This window comes from Nesoenas mayeri (assembly GCF_963082525.1).
Source record: "Nesoenas mayeri genome assembly, chromosome: 2".
NCBI lineage: Eukaryota > Metazoa > Chordata > Aves > Columbiformes > Columbidae > Nesoenas > Nesoenas mayeri.
In genome coordinates this window covers 15,034,070-15,052,262 of record NC_137543.1, presented here as the reverse complement: position 1 = coordinate 15,052,262, position 18,193 = coordinate 15,034,070, and the positions used below count along the sequence as shown (strand labels likewise).

Sequence of the window (18,193 nt, the reverse complement as noted above, 5' to 3'; positions counted from 1 at the left end):
TAAGACAGATAAAATGATGTCAACCTCCATGAAGTGAGAGCATGATATCATCATCATCCCTATAGTGGTACCTTGTGAAGGAACTCGAAACAATCAAGGATGATTAACCAAACATGGCTAAATTCTGACAACTACACTTATGATCTTCAGCCCCCTACTTAAATATAAACTATACCATTTTTCATCACACTATTCATTATAACCTTTTAAATTAGTTATTAGCTGTGTTTTTCCTAAAACCAATCTTGCTGTATACTAGAAACTATGTTTAAACAAAACTGTACAGGAAAAATATTTATCTTGGGGATTTGTATGTTTGAATTTAGACATATGTAAGTAAAGACAGTGCTAAGCAGTACTGGAGTCCTACTATATACACACAGGGAATCTTACAAGCTTTAATCTCTTTCTTACATAAACCAAAACCAGTCACATCCATTGCAAAATCTCTATGTAACACCACTCAAGTTTACAAGGTGTTATGTCAACATCCTTTTCCTTGGAAGTAGTCTCTTCCATTAATTTAATGCCTTAATTTCTGTAACAGCAGTATTTCCAAAAATAATATTGACGCATCTAATGAAACACTACCAGGATGAGCTAGCAGGAGACAATAGGCCCAAGGGCAGAGAAAAAGCAGTAGCCTCCAGGATGAAAAATACACTTTAAGTAATGAAGAGTGATTCCACAGAAAGACAGCCTGCTTCCTACAACCTACTTCCACTGACTTCACAGAAACTGAATTTAACATGATCAAAAAAGGTCTCTTTTTAATTCAAAGAAGTGAAATGAAGTGATTCACTAATTCTCAGAAATTATATGTCATTTAGATTATATTTTGAACATCCAAATGCTACTTAGATTAGGCGTTGTTCTCTCTACAGTAATCGCTTTTCAGGTTTTAACTGCCAGTTCTAAAAATAAAACATGTTAATAAAACACCATCATAACTTCCATCCTTGTCATATCCCAGTGCATTTCACACCAAAGCGACTGAATTAGTACATAAATGCTTCTAGCCGTAAAATCACTTGCAAGTCACAATCTGCAACAGCTACACATACAGAATATATTATGCCAAATTACAATCCACTACTATTAATTACAACAAAAATACATGAGATATCTTTGTGAGAAGGATAACCAAATGCTTCATCTGCAATAGTATGAAAGAGTTAATTGCTAAGGGCTCTGCACAATTCTGTTTTTTTAATTTAAAAAAGTTTCTCTCACTAAATTAGACCAAGTCTTGAGCCACATCACCATTTGCTGAGCCTCTGTCCAACAGGCTGCAGTTATTGGCAACGCATTTACTCCTCCTCTGTCTGCACAGAAATTCATCTATGAGTCTGGCAAGAAAAGAAGCATTTCAGAATGAATGCCAGAAGGGAATTTATAGAACATCCAGTTCTCAGGCCCTAACAAACAAGCTGTGCTCTGCTGCCTCCCAGTGCACAGCGCCTGCCTGGAGCTCAAATGAAAAAGGTTCAAGAATTCACTTTAGATATGGAACTACCGATAATTGCCAAAGGAATTACAACTATCTTAGAGCCTGTTCTCAGAAGCTTTTAAGTTGTTTTGGAAACTTCTAGGCAGAAAAGAATATTGAACTGTAGAATTTCATTTCACTTTAAAGAAAGAAACAAATTGCAAAAGCAAAAACGAAAACCAGGCAAATTCACATTGCAGTCCACTTTTGTATTGAGTACTTGTACAACATCTTGTATAAAAGACTCTTGGGACAAACCGGAATTTCTAAATTATAGATAAAAAAACCCAAATCACTGACAAAACCTAAGAATTTTACAGCAGATAAAACTTCTCTAGGAAAAGAAAGCAGCATTTTTATATTTATATATAAGGTGATCCAAATCAAAGTATTTCAAAGCCAAAAATAAATACAGTTAATCTCTGTGGACCTTATACGTTCTGCAACACTAGTACTTAGAGAATTCAGTCCTCCAATGCTGACCATTAGGAACTCTAGTAAAAGCAATTTCATAACTGTGTAAGTCAATATCCCAAAATGTTCATATCTAGCACCCTGGTTTTTTTTAATCAATAACAAACACATCAACACTGATGTTCAGCAGAACTAACAGAAGTCTAATACAGACATTTAGTAAAGAGGTTTAGGTTCAATGTAATCACCATTTTCAGTTCTTTCACAGACATGAACGTACAGCACTGCAGAAAAGATTTAATTAAAAAAAATCATTTAACAAAACCTAGAGATGAATTTTACCAGAAGAAAAAGGCAGGTGTACTTTCTAACATTTGCAAGATATGCATTATTCTTTCTGGCTCTTAAAAGAGTAGAAGGGATGTTAAGCTGAAGTACAGCTTAGCTAAGTCTAACTTGAAGCAGTTCAGTTATGAGAAAGGTCAGACCTCTGAAACTAAAAGTGAGTGAATCAGTCAGAAATGAGTGAAGCAAATGAACTTGATTTGCTCATTTGGACAGCATGGAATCATCATGAAAATACATAACCTACAGTCTAACCCTCAAAACATACTGTTTACAAAAACTTCATCACAAGCCAAATTTCTAAGAGCCCTTAGCAGAACAATATTTAGTTTTTGACAAGCAGGTAACTGATCCTTCTTGTTTAGGGGAACTAATTCAATGAAAACAAATTGGCTCTACAAATGAGCAGGAAGATGGGAAAACACTTACAGCAGTTGGATCCTTCAAGTGGAGCTGAGTTGCTGTCACCTGTTTGAAGCCACCAGGATATCTACAAAAACAGAACAAACACATAAGCTTAACGCTATATGCTCAAGCACAACGTTAGAACAAATATCTCCGCATCTTGAACAACAGTGTAATGGTATTATAAGCCTTCATAAAAAAGGTAGCTGTTCTCACAGTATTAGAAAGATTCTATCCTAAGTTCAATGCCATTTGTACTTTCTTATTTATTCACTCGAGTATTAAAAAGTTTGTGTTTCACAAGCAGATGAATATGTTTTTAAAACCGCTTATCAAATACACCACCACAACTACAGAATACAAGGGGAGTAAGATATGCAAAACTTGGAAATATTTCAGGATGATCAAGACTCACAGCCAGTCTGTTGCTGACATGCAAGACAACAATTTTGAACAGTATTTATTATTTTCTTACTATTTTAAGTAAAATTTAACACGATTTTGTGTATCTACAGTAACAAAATTTGACTTTTACTGCAATGCATCCATATTTTTAAATCTGTGTGACTGGGTGAAGTTGCACTAATTCACATTTAAGCATGTATCTTAAATGAATGATACAATAGTGCAATAAATTATGTGGATGTCAGGTAAAGCTGGTTTCATTTTGATTTAATTATATTACTAGGTTATAAAATAAGTGAAATGAAAATAAACCAAACATCATTAAAATGTGCACTTAGGGAGCCTCACATATTTAAATATTTGTTTTTATTGTACAACTCCTTTCACTTACTCAAAACCAACTTAGCTTCTTACACAAGTGCTTAAACTTACACAGAAGGTTTTAGTGAAAATATTTAAGAAATAGTAAAGGTAGGAGAGAAAAAAAGGCGTTAATTTCTATCAACTCTGAACAAGAACTTCTCACCAATTCAGCAAAGGAATTTCAGGATTGAAACATTAGTACTAGCAAAATTAGCGCTCTCGGTATGATTTATTCATCTCCTAACTGGATACTTTTTAGCACTTAGAGATTTTTACCTAGTGTTGTCAATGTATAAAATAGGGGCAAGTGTTCTCATTTGACTGAACTGATCATTACCATACCATCTGTAATTAATTATTGCGCTTCCATCTGTAAATAAATTATGTCTGACAGAATAGTATATTATACACTACTGTATACATCAGTACCTCAAGAACATCTTATTTCTTACTAGTTTTTCCAATTTTTTTTCCCATCCTCTGATTCAATAATATATCAATCTTGATATTTACTATTAGGTAGACAGATACTGTTAGGATTAAGTAACTGAAGCTGGCAACTGTATATATTTTAAGTGTGTGGTGTCAATAGGAATGTCTTCTACTGTTTAGTAAATATAATAATACTGATCACTTGGTTTATGGGTTCACACAAAATAACCTGGCTCACCAAATCTTTTAACTTACTCAATTGTTCTGACTACATTGGAGTTAGATTATTTTTTTAAACATAACCCATGCAAATGCAAAACAAAACATGTAAGCAGGGATTTTCTTTTGAAGCACTATGCTAAGAAAGACAAACTATTAAGAAATTAGGCCACTAAATTTACCACTAGCTTATTTGAATATTATAAAGTTATAAAGCTTACCCAGTATGTGAAGAATATACTTTCTGTTCCCATTTGTTTCCAGAGAAGGCAATATGTCTTGTATTTATTATGACCACATGATCTCCACAGTCATCTACATGGTAGAAATTAGTGGAAAACATTAAGAGAATCATACGAATCATCAACCAAAATAACAACTATAAAGTGTGTGATATGTACATAGTATCACACAGATACACATTTCATAAATCTTAGATATAACCATCTAGGCTTTTTGAGTCACACCATCCAAATCTGCACTTAAATACTAACCTTAATTACTGTTTTTGTTAGTACTGTCAGGTTAGAAGGCAGGTGAGAAGGTGAAATACCAACAGACTACATAATTAAACCGTTGTAATTATTCAGTTAGCATCTGGAAATCTGGTTTATAGGTAGCTGTATTATTTCATTCAATACATTATGCTTCATTGTACCTATATTTCAAAAAGAACGGTATAAAAAAAAAGGTTAGTTCTAAACAATGATCCTAAATATCTGTTTGGTTTTATTTTTCTCATACAAATAGTACCAAAGTCTAACAGAGAACTGAATATTTTGATAAGTAAAATAATTCTATTAAATATCTACAGCCTAGGGCTAAATACACATATAAAAAAAAAAATGGGGAAAGGGGAGAAAAAGCCCCACAAAAATCCTCAACCAGCTTTCTTTGGAAAAAGCGCATTTTCATCCAGCAGAGTGAATGTTACAGCACGTACAGATACACTTAATGTTATACCAGCAACTTTCACATCAAAAGTTTTGTAATGCAAAATCTATAATCCATCACCAGTATCTTGCCAGAAAGTTACTTTAATAGATCTTTTCTACGAATGAAGTGCTAACAAAACCCGTGCTATCTCAAAAAAATGATGAAAATGTGAAAAAAAAAGATGTAGTTTTTCATTTCAGAAGTAACCACGTTGATCAGCTGTAAAAGTTATAACCACTTATTCAATCAATTGGGAAATTATTTGTCCAAAGTTCACACCTGTATACATTACCATATTAGAACATCAAAAAAATTTGAAGAAGCTAAGTTTATTAAAACATTTAAAGTAGGCAACAGAGTAGCTATGCCAAAAAGGACTTAAACTGAGCATGCATTTTTATAGCAGCATATCAATGCAAGTTTCAGACCCTTTTCTACCATTTTAAAATCTTGTGTTCTTTTAAAGCTCTACTTTCAACTACAGTTGAAGTGCAAACACAATTTAAACATCTTCATTGATGCAGCCTTTCACTGCTGACAGATCAGTTCTAAGAACTAACATTGCACTTTGTGCCTTTTTCTTTTTTTATTAGTTATGAAGATGACAGAATAAGATCATCTACAGAAATTTTCACCAATAGTTCTTCACCTGAATAAACACTGAATTACCAATTCCATGCACAAATGGGTCAATTATGAACAATTAAGAGTGAGGAGAAAAACTAACCGGGTACTTTGACGTTACCTGAATAATGACTGCAAGCTGTTCTTTTTAAAGCAGATTTAATTTATGGATAGCTAACGTCTCCTTCAAAATCTCAAATTAATACATTATTTTGCACTAGTCTTTAAAGAGTGTTGTTCCCATCATCTCAAGGACAGCTGCACTTAATAGGAAGAAAGCAAAAAAATTCATCATCTCCACAAACACAAACTGTATCTTTCTTTTGGAAAAAAACCAACAAGACGACACTTCCTTTAGGCTATTTTCATGCTGTAATACTGAATTATTCTTTTATGAAGTACACATTTTCCTCCAGAAATAGACAAAAACAAGGCCAGTATACTCTCACATTCTGGTATATGCAATTTGTTACATACAGCATATAAATCACATCTCTTCAGATAAGACTAAGCTGCCACAGTAAATCCATTTTATATCTCTGTACATTTATAGCTTCATTAATCCCTTTCACACAGTACAAACACATGCTTCAGGTGCAGGTATTTTTCCTCCTACATTTGAATTAAGGCCTAAACAATAATTAAAGATAGGCACCATACTGTCAACTGTTAGCTCACAAGACTGACAAACTACTTGCCAAATCTTTCATTAGAAAACAAGTCAAAGCTGCTGCTTCTGGCCATTACAAACTAACATTGCAACCTAGAGTAACACCTGGGCCAGATCAGGTTTGTGGGACATCTCCATCTCACCTGGTCTTCTCCTTTGACGATGCAGAGAACAGCAGTGAATCCTATGCAAGCAACAGAAGCGGCTCACCTACACCTGCTCACAACTGTGGTGGATGCACTCGACCCACCCCAGCAGCCAAACCAGCAGCAGTTTGGTCCAGGCTCCAAAGGAGGTAAAGGCCTGAGCCACAGCGAGGCCAGTAACTCCTTCCAAGAGACCCACAAGGAAGCAGAAAGGCACATTGAATGCCAGTAGCTTGTGGGCTCTGGGAGTCTCGTACATACTTTTCCTACTGTATTCGGCTACAATATGACAGCCTAGATGAGCTCACTTTGAGCTCTCCCTGCTAAATAAGTGACCTGTATAGCAATGGTTTTACTACTCAGAGTTCAGCGGATGAGCCCAATTTAAGTTTAGTATTAATCATTTGGCTTAAGTAGATGCACGCTAAATTTAATGGATTATTTAGAGACATAAGGTTGGATGATTTTTAATATACTTTATACTCTTTGCTTCATGTTACTGGATTTGCTAAAATTTTAAGCTGTAAAGTTCTGCTCATGTTTACCAAAAGTAACTAAAAACTACACTGAACACTTGTAAGATAAGGCCTATTCTGCACTTCTCTGAAAAAAAAAAAAAGGATTTATTCAGACAAAACAGTATCTGCAAGGCTACAGATGATAAACAATGTCCACAGCTGAACAAAACAAAGGCTCACATGGAATCAGCGAAAAAGATCCCATGAGAAGCAAGACGACCTCAAAGTAAAATACTGCTATTGGACTGAATCATGGTATGAGTGGTCTGTAAAGATATAGAAGTTTGTAGTTTCCTATGGTCGGAGGACCTCTGCACAGGTACCCAGCTTAAGCCAGCCCTTCTGCTATTCTACTCAATTAAACTTTTTATTTTCTGAGAATTTTGTCTCCTGAAAGTCTGCTCTGCATACGGTTATGAGGCCTTGCCTGAAAGTTCGCCTTCAGAGCTCTAAATAAAAACTCCAGAGTGAATGGTTATCAGGGAGAGAAGAATCCTGACAAGGATACAGGCCTCGCCTGAAACTTTGTCTCTGGAACTCCAAGACACAGTCCTCAGAATGAATGGTTATCATGGAGGGAAGAATCTTGAAATTTTGCTTTGTGAATAGGTACAGGCTCCTGGAGAGAAGGTCAGCAGCATTTAGCTTGGCGTATTTCCCCCATGCAGTAAACACTAGAGTGAACCCGCCACCGAACTCTTATAAGTTGTACTTCTCTTAAAGAAATCTAAGCATTGTTGTACAGTTAGCAGAACCCTAAGTTACTCCCCTGTGACAACAACCCAAGAAAAAGAAGCAGATCACTCAGCTTTTTAGAAATCTGGCCCACTGTTTTTAGTTCTGCATTGTGAAGCTGCTCATAGGGATAGGATCCAAGGGGATATGGGTAGAAAGAAGGGGAGGTGCAGAAGAAACCTAAAAATGTAGATTCCAAATTCCTGAACAATGTTGTATCCCATTATTTAAGGCATATGGTCTGCCAGCATCTAAAAATATGAGACTTCAGAGAATAAAGAAAGATTATATCTAAAAAAGAAAATAAATATACATGAAATCAAACTTATTTCCATCCCACTGCTTAAATTCTACTCCAGATACACAATAAATACATAAAACAAATAATAAATAAAGATTTTATGGTAGGGTATCTGGATAGCACATCTAAACCAAAAAATCCCCAGAGTGTTATTCTGTCTAAGGAACTGTTATCTTACAGACACTAAAATATTTCTTGTTAGTTCAGAAATAAAAAAGAAGTGCTGAGTACACCAACCACAAATTCATGCATACTTTGGTCTCTTAGTGAGTATCAAATGTCTCAGTAGTAGTAACCCCTTATCAATGTCATCCCAGGTGTAATGCATTGTGTACTGATTTATAGAACACTTTAGACCAAATAAAGTTATCCTTGAAATTACTTTCTGGGATTTTATAACTTCATGGACATAAAAGTATCAAAGATCTTTCCCACAGGACAATCAAAAACATTTCCTCTCAGTATTTGCTTTATTCTTGAGACAGACTTAGTATGCAGTGACATCTTGTGGATAACACACAATTTGCAACTGCAGAACTCTTGGCATCTAAAACATCTTCAGAACGCTACATATACCACCTTCTGTTATTAAAAAACAGATTAAGTATAATTTCAGTATCTACACTTTACACGTATGAGCAAAGCTTAATGTTTCCTTTATGCTTCAGTAATGTCTCTTGAAAAATTTGCATGAGTATTACAGGAAACACTGTACCATCAACATGAGAGATCATCTTTTTATTACCTATAAAATGCTTACCACCGTGAGACAGGCACTACAGTACTACAAATAATGAACGAGATCACAGATACATCTTTACTGCTACATCTTCCAATTTGCAGAAAAGCAAAATTATTTTTTTTTATTTAAGAAAATATCATTCAACAGTGATTATGTCTCCCATTTAGGAATCAGACAGGTTCCAGCCTCATCATCACAGAATACCTAAGGTTGAAAGGGACCGCTGGAAGTCATGCTGTCAAAACCCCCTGCTCAGTCAGGAGTCGCTTTTAAATATCTCCAAGGATGGAGACTCTACAGCCTCGTGGGCAACCACTTCCAGTCCCCCTCACAGAAAAAAAAATGCTTCCTGATGTTCAGAAGGAACCTCTCGTGTTTCAGTTTGTGCCTATAGCCTCATGAAGACAAGGTTTCTCGGCACCTTATCCAGAATAGAAGAACCGCTCTATGGAAGACCCTATGGCATTGTATAGATGCTGAAGGGTGGCATTCAGAAAATGTAATCAAGAATCACATCAGTATTTCATTACATGAACTGTGAATTAAATCTTCACATTTAAAATCAATGCAACAAAACAGATTTCAAGGTTTTTTTTTTAAAATGGAGGCACAACGTACTGTTATTTGGCTACTAAAACTAAATGACGTATTCATAAGAAGCTTTATATGAATTGGTAAAGACAACAAAAAAAGTTGTAGAGGGGTATGAAGGAAAAAGATGAGAAGGAAAACGAAGACATAATTTGCAAACAATTGCAAAATGTATCTTCATGTATCAGGCTTGATTTTAAAACTCAAATCAGAAGAAAAATACAAGTGATGGAAAGCAAATTTACTTTTATCTGTTGCAATACTCACTTAGTGCGTGATAAATAGGTTTATGCTTGCCTTCAAGCCTCATGACAGCTGCAGCTGCTATTTTTCCTGGTGGCTGCATCTTCGCATCGAGCAGATACCAGGCTCTGGCAAAGGTAGCCCATTGCTGAGAGAGAGAGAGGTAGTACTTAACATATTAAGAACACAGCACCATACATAAATCTAGCCTCTCTAATTAGATTGACTTCTTTTACACTCCAAAATACTAGAGGAAATGTGAATATTCAACAATATCCCTTCTAAATAATCTTTAAATGGGTGGAGAATGCTGCTACACACTGTGATACAACCACTGCTGTGTGTGCTTCCAATGTATGCAGTGGTAACAGCACTGAAAAGTTACCATCTCCGAGCCTTTTGTTTCAAAAATTAATCTCTCTTGCTACAAGCTTCCATTACTGCTAATTGACCTGGAAAACCAGGCCATTTAATGCCCAACATCTCCTTCCCTCTCAGTGAACAGGGTACAACTCCCCCGAACGTAGTTCTGTGACCACGAACAGCCTGAGCCGCCTGCAGCTGGCACCTTGTTCCTCACAGTCAGTCAGTCAGTCAGTCAGTCAGTCAGTCAGTCACACCGCCAGCAGGCCCCTCACGGCGAACACGGCCGCTCCGCGACAAGTCCGCCCGGCACCCCGGGGCCCTGGTGCTGCTCCGGCCCGGCGCCCGCCCGCTCCCTCACGGCCGCTCTCCTCGCCATGGCGGCCACCGCGCTCCCGCCGCCGCGTCCCCTCGGAGGCAGCAGCTGCTCCGGGGGGAGAGGGCGCGCTCACCTGGGCCGCCTTGGTGTAACTGGCCATGGCCGCCCTCCCGCCGCGGCTGAGGGGAAGGCAAGGGAAGCGGAGCCCCTTGGCCGCCGCACCGGCGGGAAGCGGAAGCGCTGCCCTGGCAGGGGCGGGGCGAAGCCGGCAGCGCGGGCTGTTCGCAGCGGCGGTGGCGGCTCCGTCCCCGCCCGGCCATGGATCGCTACGTGCTGCTGCTGAGCTGGGGGCAGCGCAGGGGCCCGGGGGCAGGTACGGCCGCACGGGACGGGACGGGACGGGACGGGACGGGACGGGACGGGACGGGACGGGACGTGGAGGCCGCGCTTGTGGGCAGCCCGGGGCCCGTCCGACCGCTCTTAGGGAGGATTTTCTTTACGGCAGCTGGTCTGGGACCTGCACCCTTGCGGGCTTTTCTGGGTCTTTACCTTGTTAAACCTCCCCCCTCCTCTGCTTTTCTCTCTCTCTTTCTCTCTCTCTTTCTCTCTCTCTTTCTCTCTCTCTTTCTCTCTCTCTTTCTCTCTCTCTTTCTCTCTCTCTTTCTCTCTCTCTTTCTCTCTCTCTTTCTCTCTCTCTTTCTCTCTCTCTCTTTCTCTCTCTCTTTCTCTCTCTCTTTCTCTCTCTCTTTCTCTCTCTCTTTCTTATATAATACCTTAAACCTAAACTCGTGGGGGTTGTGTTTTAGAGTGACACTGCTATATAACTCCTTATAGCATTCCTGAGATCGCCACTACTTTAACGAGAATTCTACAAAATTTGTTTCTTTACACGTCTTCAAATTTGTAGCTGACATTTTTTTTTTCTTTTTTAAGTAGATAGAATCATAGAGAAGTTTGTGTTGGAAGGGACCTTTAAAGGTCATCTAGTCCAAACCACCAGACTGCTAATATGAAAGTAACTGTATAGTGTATTTGCAAGAAAGCAAGACTTAACTTCTGTAATTAGTGGATTGAAGAAAACCTTTTTTTTCTTTCTTTTTCCCCAGCTGGGACTGCAGCAAACATTTATCAGTTTCTGAAAGAAAGCTGTAACTCAGCTATAAACACAGATGTGAGCACGTTCCCAGGTAAATATAGAAATGTACAGTAAGGTAAAGACAAATATTGCCGAGGAATTGGCCTGGGCACATGTTGTGATCTCGGTTAAATGAGTCAGAAAGTTAAGGAAACCCAACTTCTGCGGTGTGGCTAAACCTGTGGGCGGGACTGCTGCTGCTGGTTCTGTGGAAAACTGATGTCACGTCAGCAGCTGAGCTGTTAGGAAACGATTAAATAGGTTTAGACAAGAATTTTGAAAGACTGACAAATTTCAATGTGTCTTAACAGCAAGTAAGAGCAGAAAAGGGCTTGTTTCTCATGTCAGTGGGCAGCTTGATACTTTCATCACTTCTATGATGTCTTCTAATATTTTTAGTGAAAGCAATATTTGTTGGGTAGCAATTCAGAACCCTAATCTGTTAATATGTATTAAATCATTTTATCATCTTAAAATAGACTTCTGAAGATCTACTTTAGTACCTTTATGTTTTGGGGGGTCATTTGGTAAACAAATACTTTCTTAGATCTTTACATGTTTTGGATATCTTGTGCTAAGCTGTTAAGGTGCACCTCATTTTCTTAGCTGTCATCTAACTGTGATTCATGTGAGGGAACCACTCTAAGCTGTTAAAATTAATGAAGATGGGAATGGTAGACTGTTTTCAAATTTTGGGCTCTTTATTGCATAGAAGTGTTGAGAGAGTATGTCATTTTGTGAACTGCATAAACCTATTTATGAAAGTCATGATTTAGTTTCGGTATCATACAACTTCTGCAAATGGAGAACAATGTCAAACAGAATGGAGAGGAGATCAAAAACTTTCTTACTTATTAGCAGATCATTAATAGTTAGATACTTGCCTGCACACTTACCTGCACCTTAATGTTTAAACCTGAATTATGATGCTAAAGTAAAGTAGAACTTAAGTCACTGTGGCACATTAAATAACTTGTATAGTATTTCAACAAAGATGTTCATTATAATAAGAACAGATTGTAGTGGATTGATTAATGTAAATAGTTGCTTAATCTCTTTTCAGCATGTTCAGTGGCTGGCATTCCAGGTGTAAAGAAATGGTATTTTGCAAGTCACGTTATATGTGGTTATTATCAGGTAAGAGAGAATGCAAGTTCTTCAACTCTCAGCCAGTCTCTAGTGCAAGTTAAAACTGTGATGTTCAAAATTCTTTTTGCTTCATTAGTTCTGCAGTTCTGACTGGGAGGAAATACATTTTGACACACAGGAAAATGAGGACTCTCTCCAAACAAATAGTGAGGAATGCCTGGGAGCCATACAGAACTTTGAGGAAGAAGACAACAACAGTAGAGAGTCACTGTCTATGACTGAGTATGCATGTTATTATTTTCATTGAAAGTATAGTGATCTGATATTTAGCACTAATAACCCAAGGGAATTGAGAAAATTTAACAAGTACAAGTTATTACGAAAGCAACAGTTAACTATGAAGAGTCCCTTACTACTACTTAAAACAATTCTATTTCATTTAACATAGCTTTATTTTTTTAGCTATGGATGATCTTTATAGAATAACTGAACAATTTCCTGAGAGCTAACAGTTATATATACAAAAATCAGTTTTTTGCTTGGAGAAAGTTGACTATCTTGAATCCTACTTCCAGTTTTATTGCAGATTGTTTTGAATTCATTTAGCCTGCTTCTGTCTCAGTATACAGGGACATAAATACATCTCATTGCCTAGGTTGTTTGTGTAGAATTTTAAAGATATAATACTTATATCAGGTAGTATTCATTAGTTGTAACTTTTTGTTTCTTAATTACTTTTTTGTTTCCAACCATGTTGCTCTTCATTTTCAGTATCTATGATGAAGCTGCAGAAAGTCTGCATCAGTTAGCTGATAAACTGCCTGCCCCAGGTAACCTCTTGTAAAAGGTCAATCTCTTCTCGAGTTTATCCTGTTAGTTATTATTTTAAACACTGAGCTGGTAAAATCATAGTCAAATGGAAAAACTCTGAGGGTGTCAGTCTGTTAGTTGAATTAACTTGTATGTTTGCAAATATTTTAAGGAACTTAAGCACGATTGGCTTCGCAGATCAGCTTATGCAGCAGTTTGCTGCTTGTTTTTTGGAGGGCTGTATTTCAGTTGAGATTAAGGTAGGTATTTCTATTTTTTTTGCCTGAAATGGCACTGAAGTAGTGATAAACAGTAAGCAATACAAAATTCAACATACAGCCATAAGAAGTTTTTATGAAAAAAATAGAAGCAGTTGACATCAGTCTTACATCTGATTTACCAGCTGATTGCTTGTGAGTGGGAGCCGAGAAGCTCTGAAGGAGCATAGATCAGAACTATTGGATTCAGGTTTTATAAACTGGAGATGCATATCACCTTCTATCTTAGGGTTTCGTAATGTTGCAGTAGTTGAGTTAGGATAGCAAAAGAACTGAATGTGGAAAGAATGAGAAATGACAGTTTCGAGGTGTTAAAAGGAAGAAAATGACATAGCATAGTTGTGCTGGAGACAACTCTCATCTGTCGAATACAGCAAGGTATAGAGCTGCTGTAACTGAGCAAATGGCAAAATACTTTATTTGTGTTAAGAGGAGCAGCAAGAGATGAGCTAAAAATGCACGAGAAGTTTTTTAAATCTTGCTGAAGTTACTTGATTTTTTTGTTAGGCCAGTCAGTGATAATGAGTACTTTTGTATCTTTTAATGTCTGAGTCATTTACTGGATAATGGCACTTTGAATCACACCTAACTGTTCTTACAGGCAGAGCAATGGTTGATGTGATAGTGCAGGCTGTTGAAGGAGATGGACCTAAGTTAAAAGACTGCTTACCTGTTATTGGTGCCCTGAAACACCTGAGAGAATGGCACTCCGCACAAATCACTGTCGCAGCAAATGACTCTAAAGGGTATGCCATTTATTTTAGGTCTATAAACAAGGTTACTCTTGTTTTATGTTAGTTTATGTCAGTGTTTTAAAATGAAAACAGCGTCTTGAGTACTTTATGTGTATATTTTGAAAATACATAGGTTTGTTTTCTATTGTTGTTTGAGGGGAGGAATTTCTTATGCTGATTTATTGCCAATATGTGCCCTAATCAGAGTGGCAGACAAAAAAGTGAGCCCTCTGAAGTTCCTGTATCTGTGAGAGCAGAAGGTAAATATTTTCTCTTTCCCTTCTATCACCAGTGGCTTATGTGTATGCTTTGTTTTGAGGATTTACTGTGCTATATAATAACTTGTATTGATTGCAGTTTTCCAGGTTTTTTTTAAATTAAGATGTAACTCTGCTGGTTTTACTTGAACTTTATATTACCTGTGGTATTACATTTAAGGGAGCTCTGCTTCACAGAATGTGTGGTTAAGCTTAATCCTAACTTAATAAAACTGTTTAAAATTTAAAAGCTGAATACTTAGTTCTTGTATACAATAAGCAGTATATCTACCATGTAGTACTTCCTAAAGTGTATGGAGGATGATAAAATTACTGCAGTGACTTCTGTGAGCACTTGATCTCAGTGCTCATTGATATCCTCCTGTGTAGCCAGCCTTAGATCGAATACATTTTTCTGCTGTCTTTTCTGTGGAGTGAGGCATTTGGGCATCCCATTTCTCTGATGAAGGTTCTCTCACTTATTTTTCCTGTTCTGCTGATGGCGCTGATTTCTCATAGAGGACAGACTGCCAGTAGGACCCACAGATACTGGCTGGTGGTGTTGAATGTGGGTAATCTGCAGTCATAGCTCTACTTCCAAGGCAGTACCTTCAAACCATCTTGATGGGTGGTGGTGGTTACTTCACTTTGCTCCAGCTTCTTGCACCCAGCCGTACTGCAGTGTGCCTGCAGCTGCCCGTGGCTGCTCTTATGTGATAGCTGACAAAGTTCTTTGTTGTCATGTTCATGGAAGATACGAACAACTTTGTTTACAGAGCCTGTAGCAGCAATTCTATAATATCTTGTACTTTGTGAAATATACAGCTATATATGTCTGCCTTAACATACACAAGAGTATTTCAGTGTTAAGAGGTAACAGGTAGATTACACTCCATGTTGATTTGTAATAGTAAATTCAGTAAGATTCATTCTTCCTTATTCTTACAGTAGCTGGCAAAAGATTGCAGACTACTTGTCAGCAGACTTAGTATCTTCAGATAACGTCACGAATATTATTGATTTAAAAGAACTCTGGAGAGGAAAGATTCAGATCTGGGAAAGAAAGGTAAAATAGTTTTTCAGCTATGGTTATTTTTTTAAATGCATCTATGTACATCATTTAAAGTATGTATTGTACAGTGCATTTTATGTTTTAAGCCCAATTTGGTTTTGACAATGTAATTCCAAGAATTAATGTGCAACATATCTGAGTGGATGGGGGAGCAACTTGGGTTTTAGCATGACGAAAGAAGAAATGAGATCAAGGCATTGAGATTTGAATTTCAGAAATCCAGGTGCTTTTCACTGAAGTATTTGCCTTAGAACTTCTTGTTCAAAATTAGATAGTGGTTTATGATAGATACAGAACAACCATGTAACTTCTTAGGTCATTGTTGCAAGCACATGTCTAATGTTTCTGAAAAGACTGATAGCTTTGTAATTGTGAAAGACATTTTCATTGTTAAAGTTCTGGATATAGTAATCTATACCTAAGTCTAATATTTTTACCTAGTTTTACAGATCTGCTGGAAAGAAATATAACACTAATAGTTTAAAATAATACTACATGTAACTTGGTGAAGATAAATGATTTTTTTCTTTCTTTTGACATGTTTATTGTCTTATTTTTTTTCCAGTTTGGATCAGAAGTTAGGTTTCCAGAATTTTCTATGAAGAGCACTTCAGCAAAGACATTCAGCACTTCACATTTAAGTTCTTGCTTTGCTGTTAAAAAAGAGCGACAATCAAGGAATACTGATGCTTTGCCAGAGGCAAGTATTATTCTTGATCTTTCTTTGAGCCACTAGAATTCATGTCTTTTACTTACCAGAGAAAATTTGTAATTGGAAAAACCTTAGTCAGAATTGAAAATTAAACCTTAGAAGTAATGATTGCATAAGATTGAAGAATACTTCTTTGTTCATGTGTCTTCTCAAAACAGGTCCTTAAAATTTCGTATTTATTCTTAGGAATGTTCTACCAAGCACAAGTAAAAATTGAGACTTTGTTCAGTCTTAGTACTCAAAATATGTTATTTATGAATTCTAAATTCTGTATTTATATAACTTTTTCTAATTAATTCTAAAAGGTTGTTGTTTATTGGTGTTTAAATTACTGTTGCTTTTTCATGATTTCCACTGGAACTAGAGGTTTGATGGGAACTCCAGAATCATATTTGTTGATAAACACAAAAATGGATGTTCATGAAAACTGATATCAGTCAAGAGATTATTATTTTCACTGTTAAGATATGTACAGTTTGATTTCATTTGTCTGTTCTTGGTAGATTTTATTTTTCTTTGAATTTGGATAGGAGTTACAACCCATTTGATGCACGTTTGACATTATAGAAAGTAAGTTTTATTAAAAAGAATTAAATACTTTCCTTGTTTTTTATGTAATTATGTTTGATATGGCATTATGTAATATTTTTCTCTTCATAGTCCTCTATACCTCTTTTCAAAAGTACTTGTAAGGCAAGTGCCTCCAGCAAAACACTTGAAAAAGTTGCACTGAGATAACATCATAAATATTGTTACAGATTTTTTTTTATTTGGTCTCTTTTCAGGTTTTTCATTACTATGGTCCTGCACTAGAATTTTTGCAGATGGTGGTGCTCTCTGATCTACCTTCCTTTTTTATATCAGATCTGGAATTCGAGCTGTATCCTTTTTTAAGGATCCGAATTAATAGACATTGTCTATAGCAAAAAGCAAGCAATCAGGATCTACCCATGCAAACAATACCTGAGGATTGGCAAGGGCACATTGCATTCTAGTCTGCCAAAATTGTCATAGTGATTCTTTACAACTGGATATTATAATGCTGAAATTTAAATTATCCTAACAATAACCAGCTATTTTTCATCTTATTGCACATATACGTTGTTGGGGAGTATGCTATTTATGAGGAAAGGATAGAGAAATATTTGCTACTACGTAAGTTTAAAAAACCCCAAGCCCTACTCATTAATGTATTTTAATTAGTGATGTATTTCATCATATAACATTTCCAACTGTACTTTTGCCTGGAAAGGTGATTTCCATGTATTTTGTGGTACTGGAGTACGTAGTAGTAACACTGCTCTCAATATATGTATTGTTATGCATGTAGTAGTAAATAGTACTGGACTTGATGTCCAAGTGGAGACCAGTGATGAGTGGCATTCCTTGGGGGTCGCTACTGGGACCAGCGCTGTTTAACATCTGTCAGCGACATGGACAGTGGGATCAAGGGTGCCCTCAGCAAGTCTGCCAATGACAGCAAGCTGAGTGGTGCAGCTGACACACTGGAGGGAAGGGATGTCGTCCAGAGGGACCTTGAGAGGTGGGTCCATGCAAAGCTCATGAAGTTCAACAAGGCCAAGTGCAAGGTCCTACACCTGGATCAGGCCAATTCCAAGCAAATAGGCTGGGCTGAGAATGGATTGGGAGCAGCCCTGAGGAGAAGGACTTGGGTGTGTTGGTTGACAGGAAGCTCAACATGACCTGGCTGTGTGCTCTTGCACCCCAGAAAGCCAACTGTATCTTGGGTTGCATCAAAAGGATCATAACCGGCAGGTCAGGGGAGGTGATTCTGCCCCTCTGCTCTGCTCTGGGGAGACCCCACCTGCAGTGCTGTATCCAGCTC

The 18,193-nt window shown here is 37.2% G+C and overlaps 2 protein-coding genes across 2 annotated transcripts in view; one reads left to right on the top strand and one right to left on the bottom strand.

The window, feature by feature from the left end:
- MRPL13 (mitochondrial ribosomal protein L13) overlaps positions 1-10,500 on the bottom strand; it is a 34,343-nt gene extending 23,843 nt beyond the window's left edge. The window contains exons 1-4 of the mRNA XM_080339054.1: positions 10,394-10,500; positions 9,603-9,726; positions 4,294-4,387; positions 2,678-2,738 (exon numbers count right to left, since the gene is read on the bottom strand). Of these exons, the coding sequence (XP_080195180.1) occupies positions 2,678-2,738; positions 4,294-4,387; positions 9,603-9,726; positions 10,394-10,420 (306 nt within the window). The 5' untranslated portion in view covers positions 10,421-10,500. The remainder of the gene's footprint in view (positions 1-2,677; positions 2,739-4,293; positions 4,388-9,602; positions 9,727-10,393) is intronic.
- A 78-nt stretch (positions 10,501-10,578) lies between these two features.
- MTBP (MDM2 binding protein) overlaps positions 10,579-18,193 on the top strand; it is a gene marked incomplete at both ends in the record, with an annotated part of 29,725 nt that continues 22,110 nt past the window's right edge. Inside the window, 9 exons of the mRNA XM_080340404.1 lie at positions 10,579-10,633; positions 11,367-11,447; positions 12,459-12,532; positions 12,621-12,766; positions 13,256-13,314; positions 14,174-14,318; positions 15,512-15,629; positions 16,201-16,335; positions 17,133-17,227. Coding sequence (XP_080196530.1) covers positions 10,579-10,633; positions 11,367-11,447; positions 12,459-12,532; positions 12,621-12,766; positions 13,256-13,314; positions 14,174-14,318; positions 15,512-15,629; positions 16,201-16,335; positions 17,133-17,227 — 908 coding nt within the window. The remainder of the gene's footprint in view (positions 10,634-11,366; positions 11,448-12,458; positions 12,533-12,620; positions 12,767-13,255; positions 13,315-14,173; positions 14,319-15,511; positions 15,630-16,200; positions 16,336-17,132; positions 17,228-18,193) is intronic.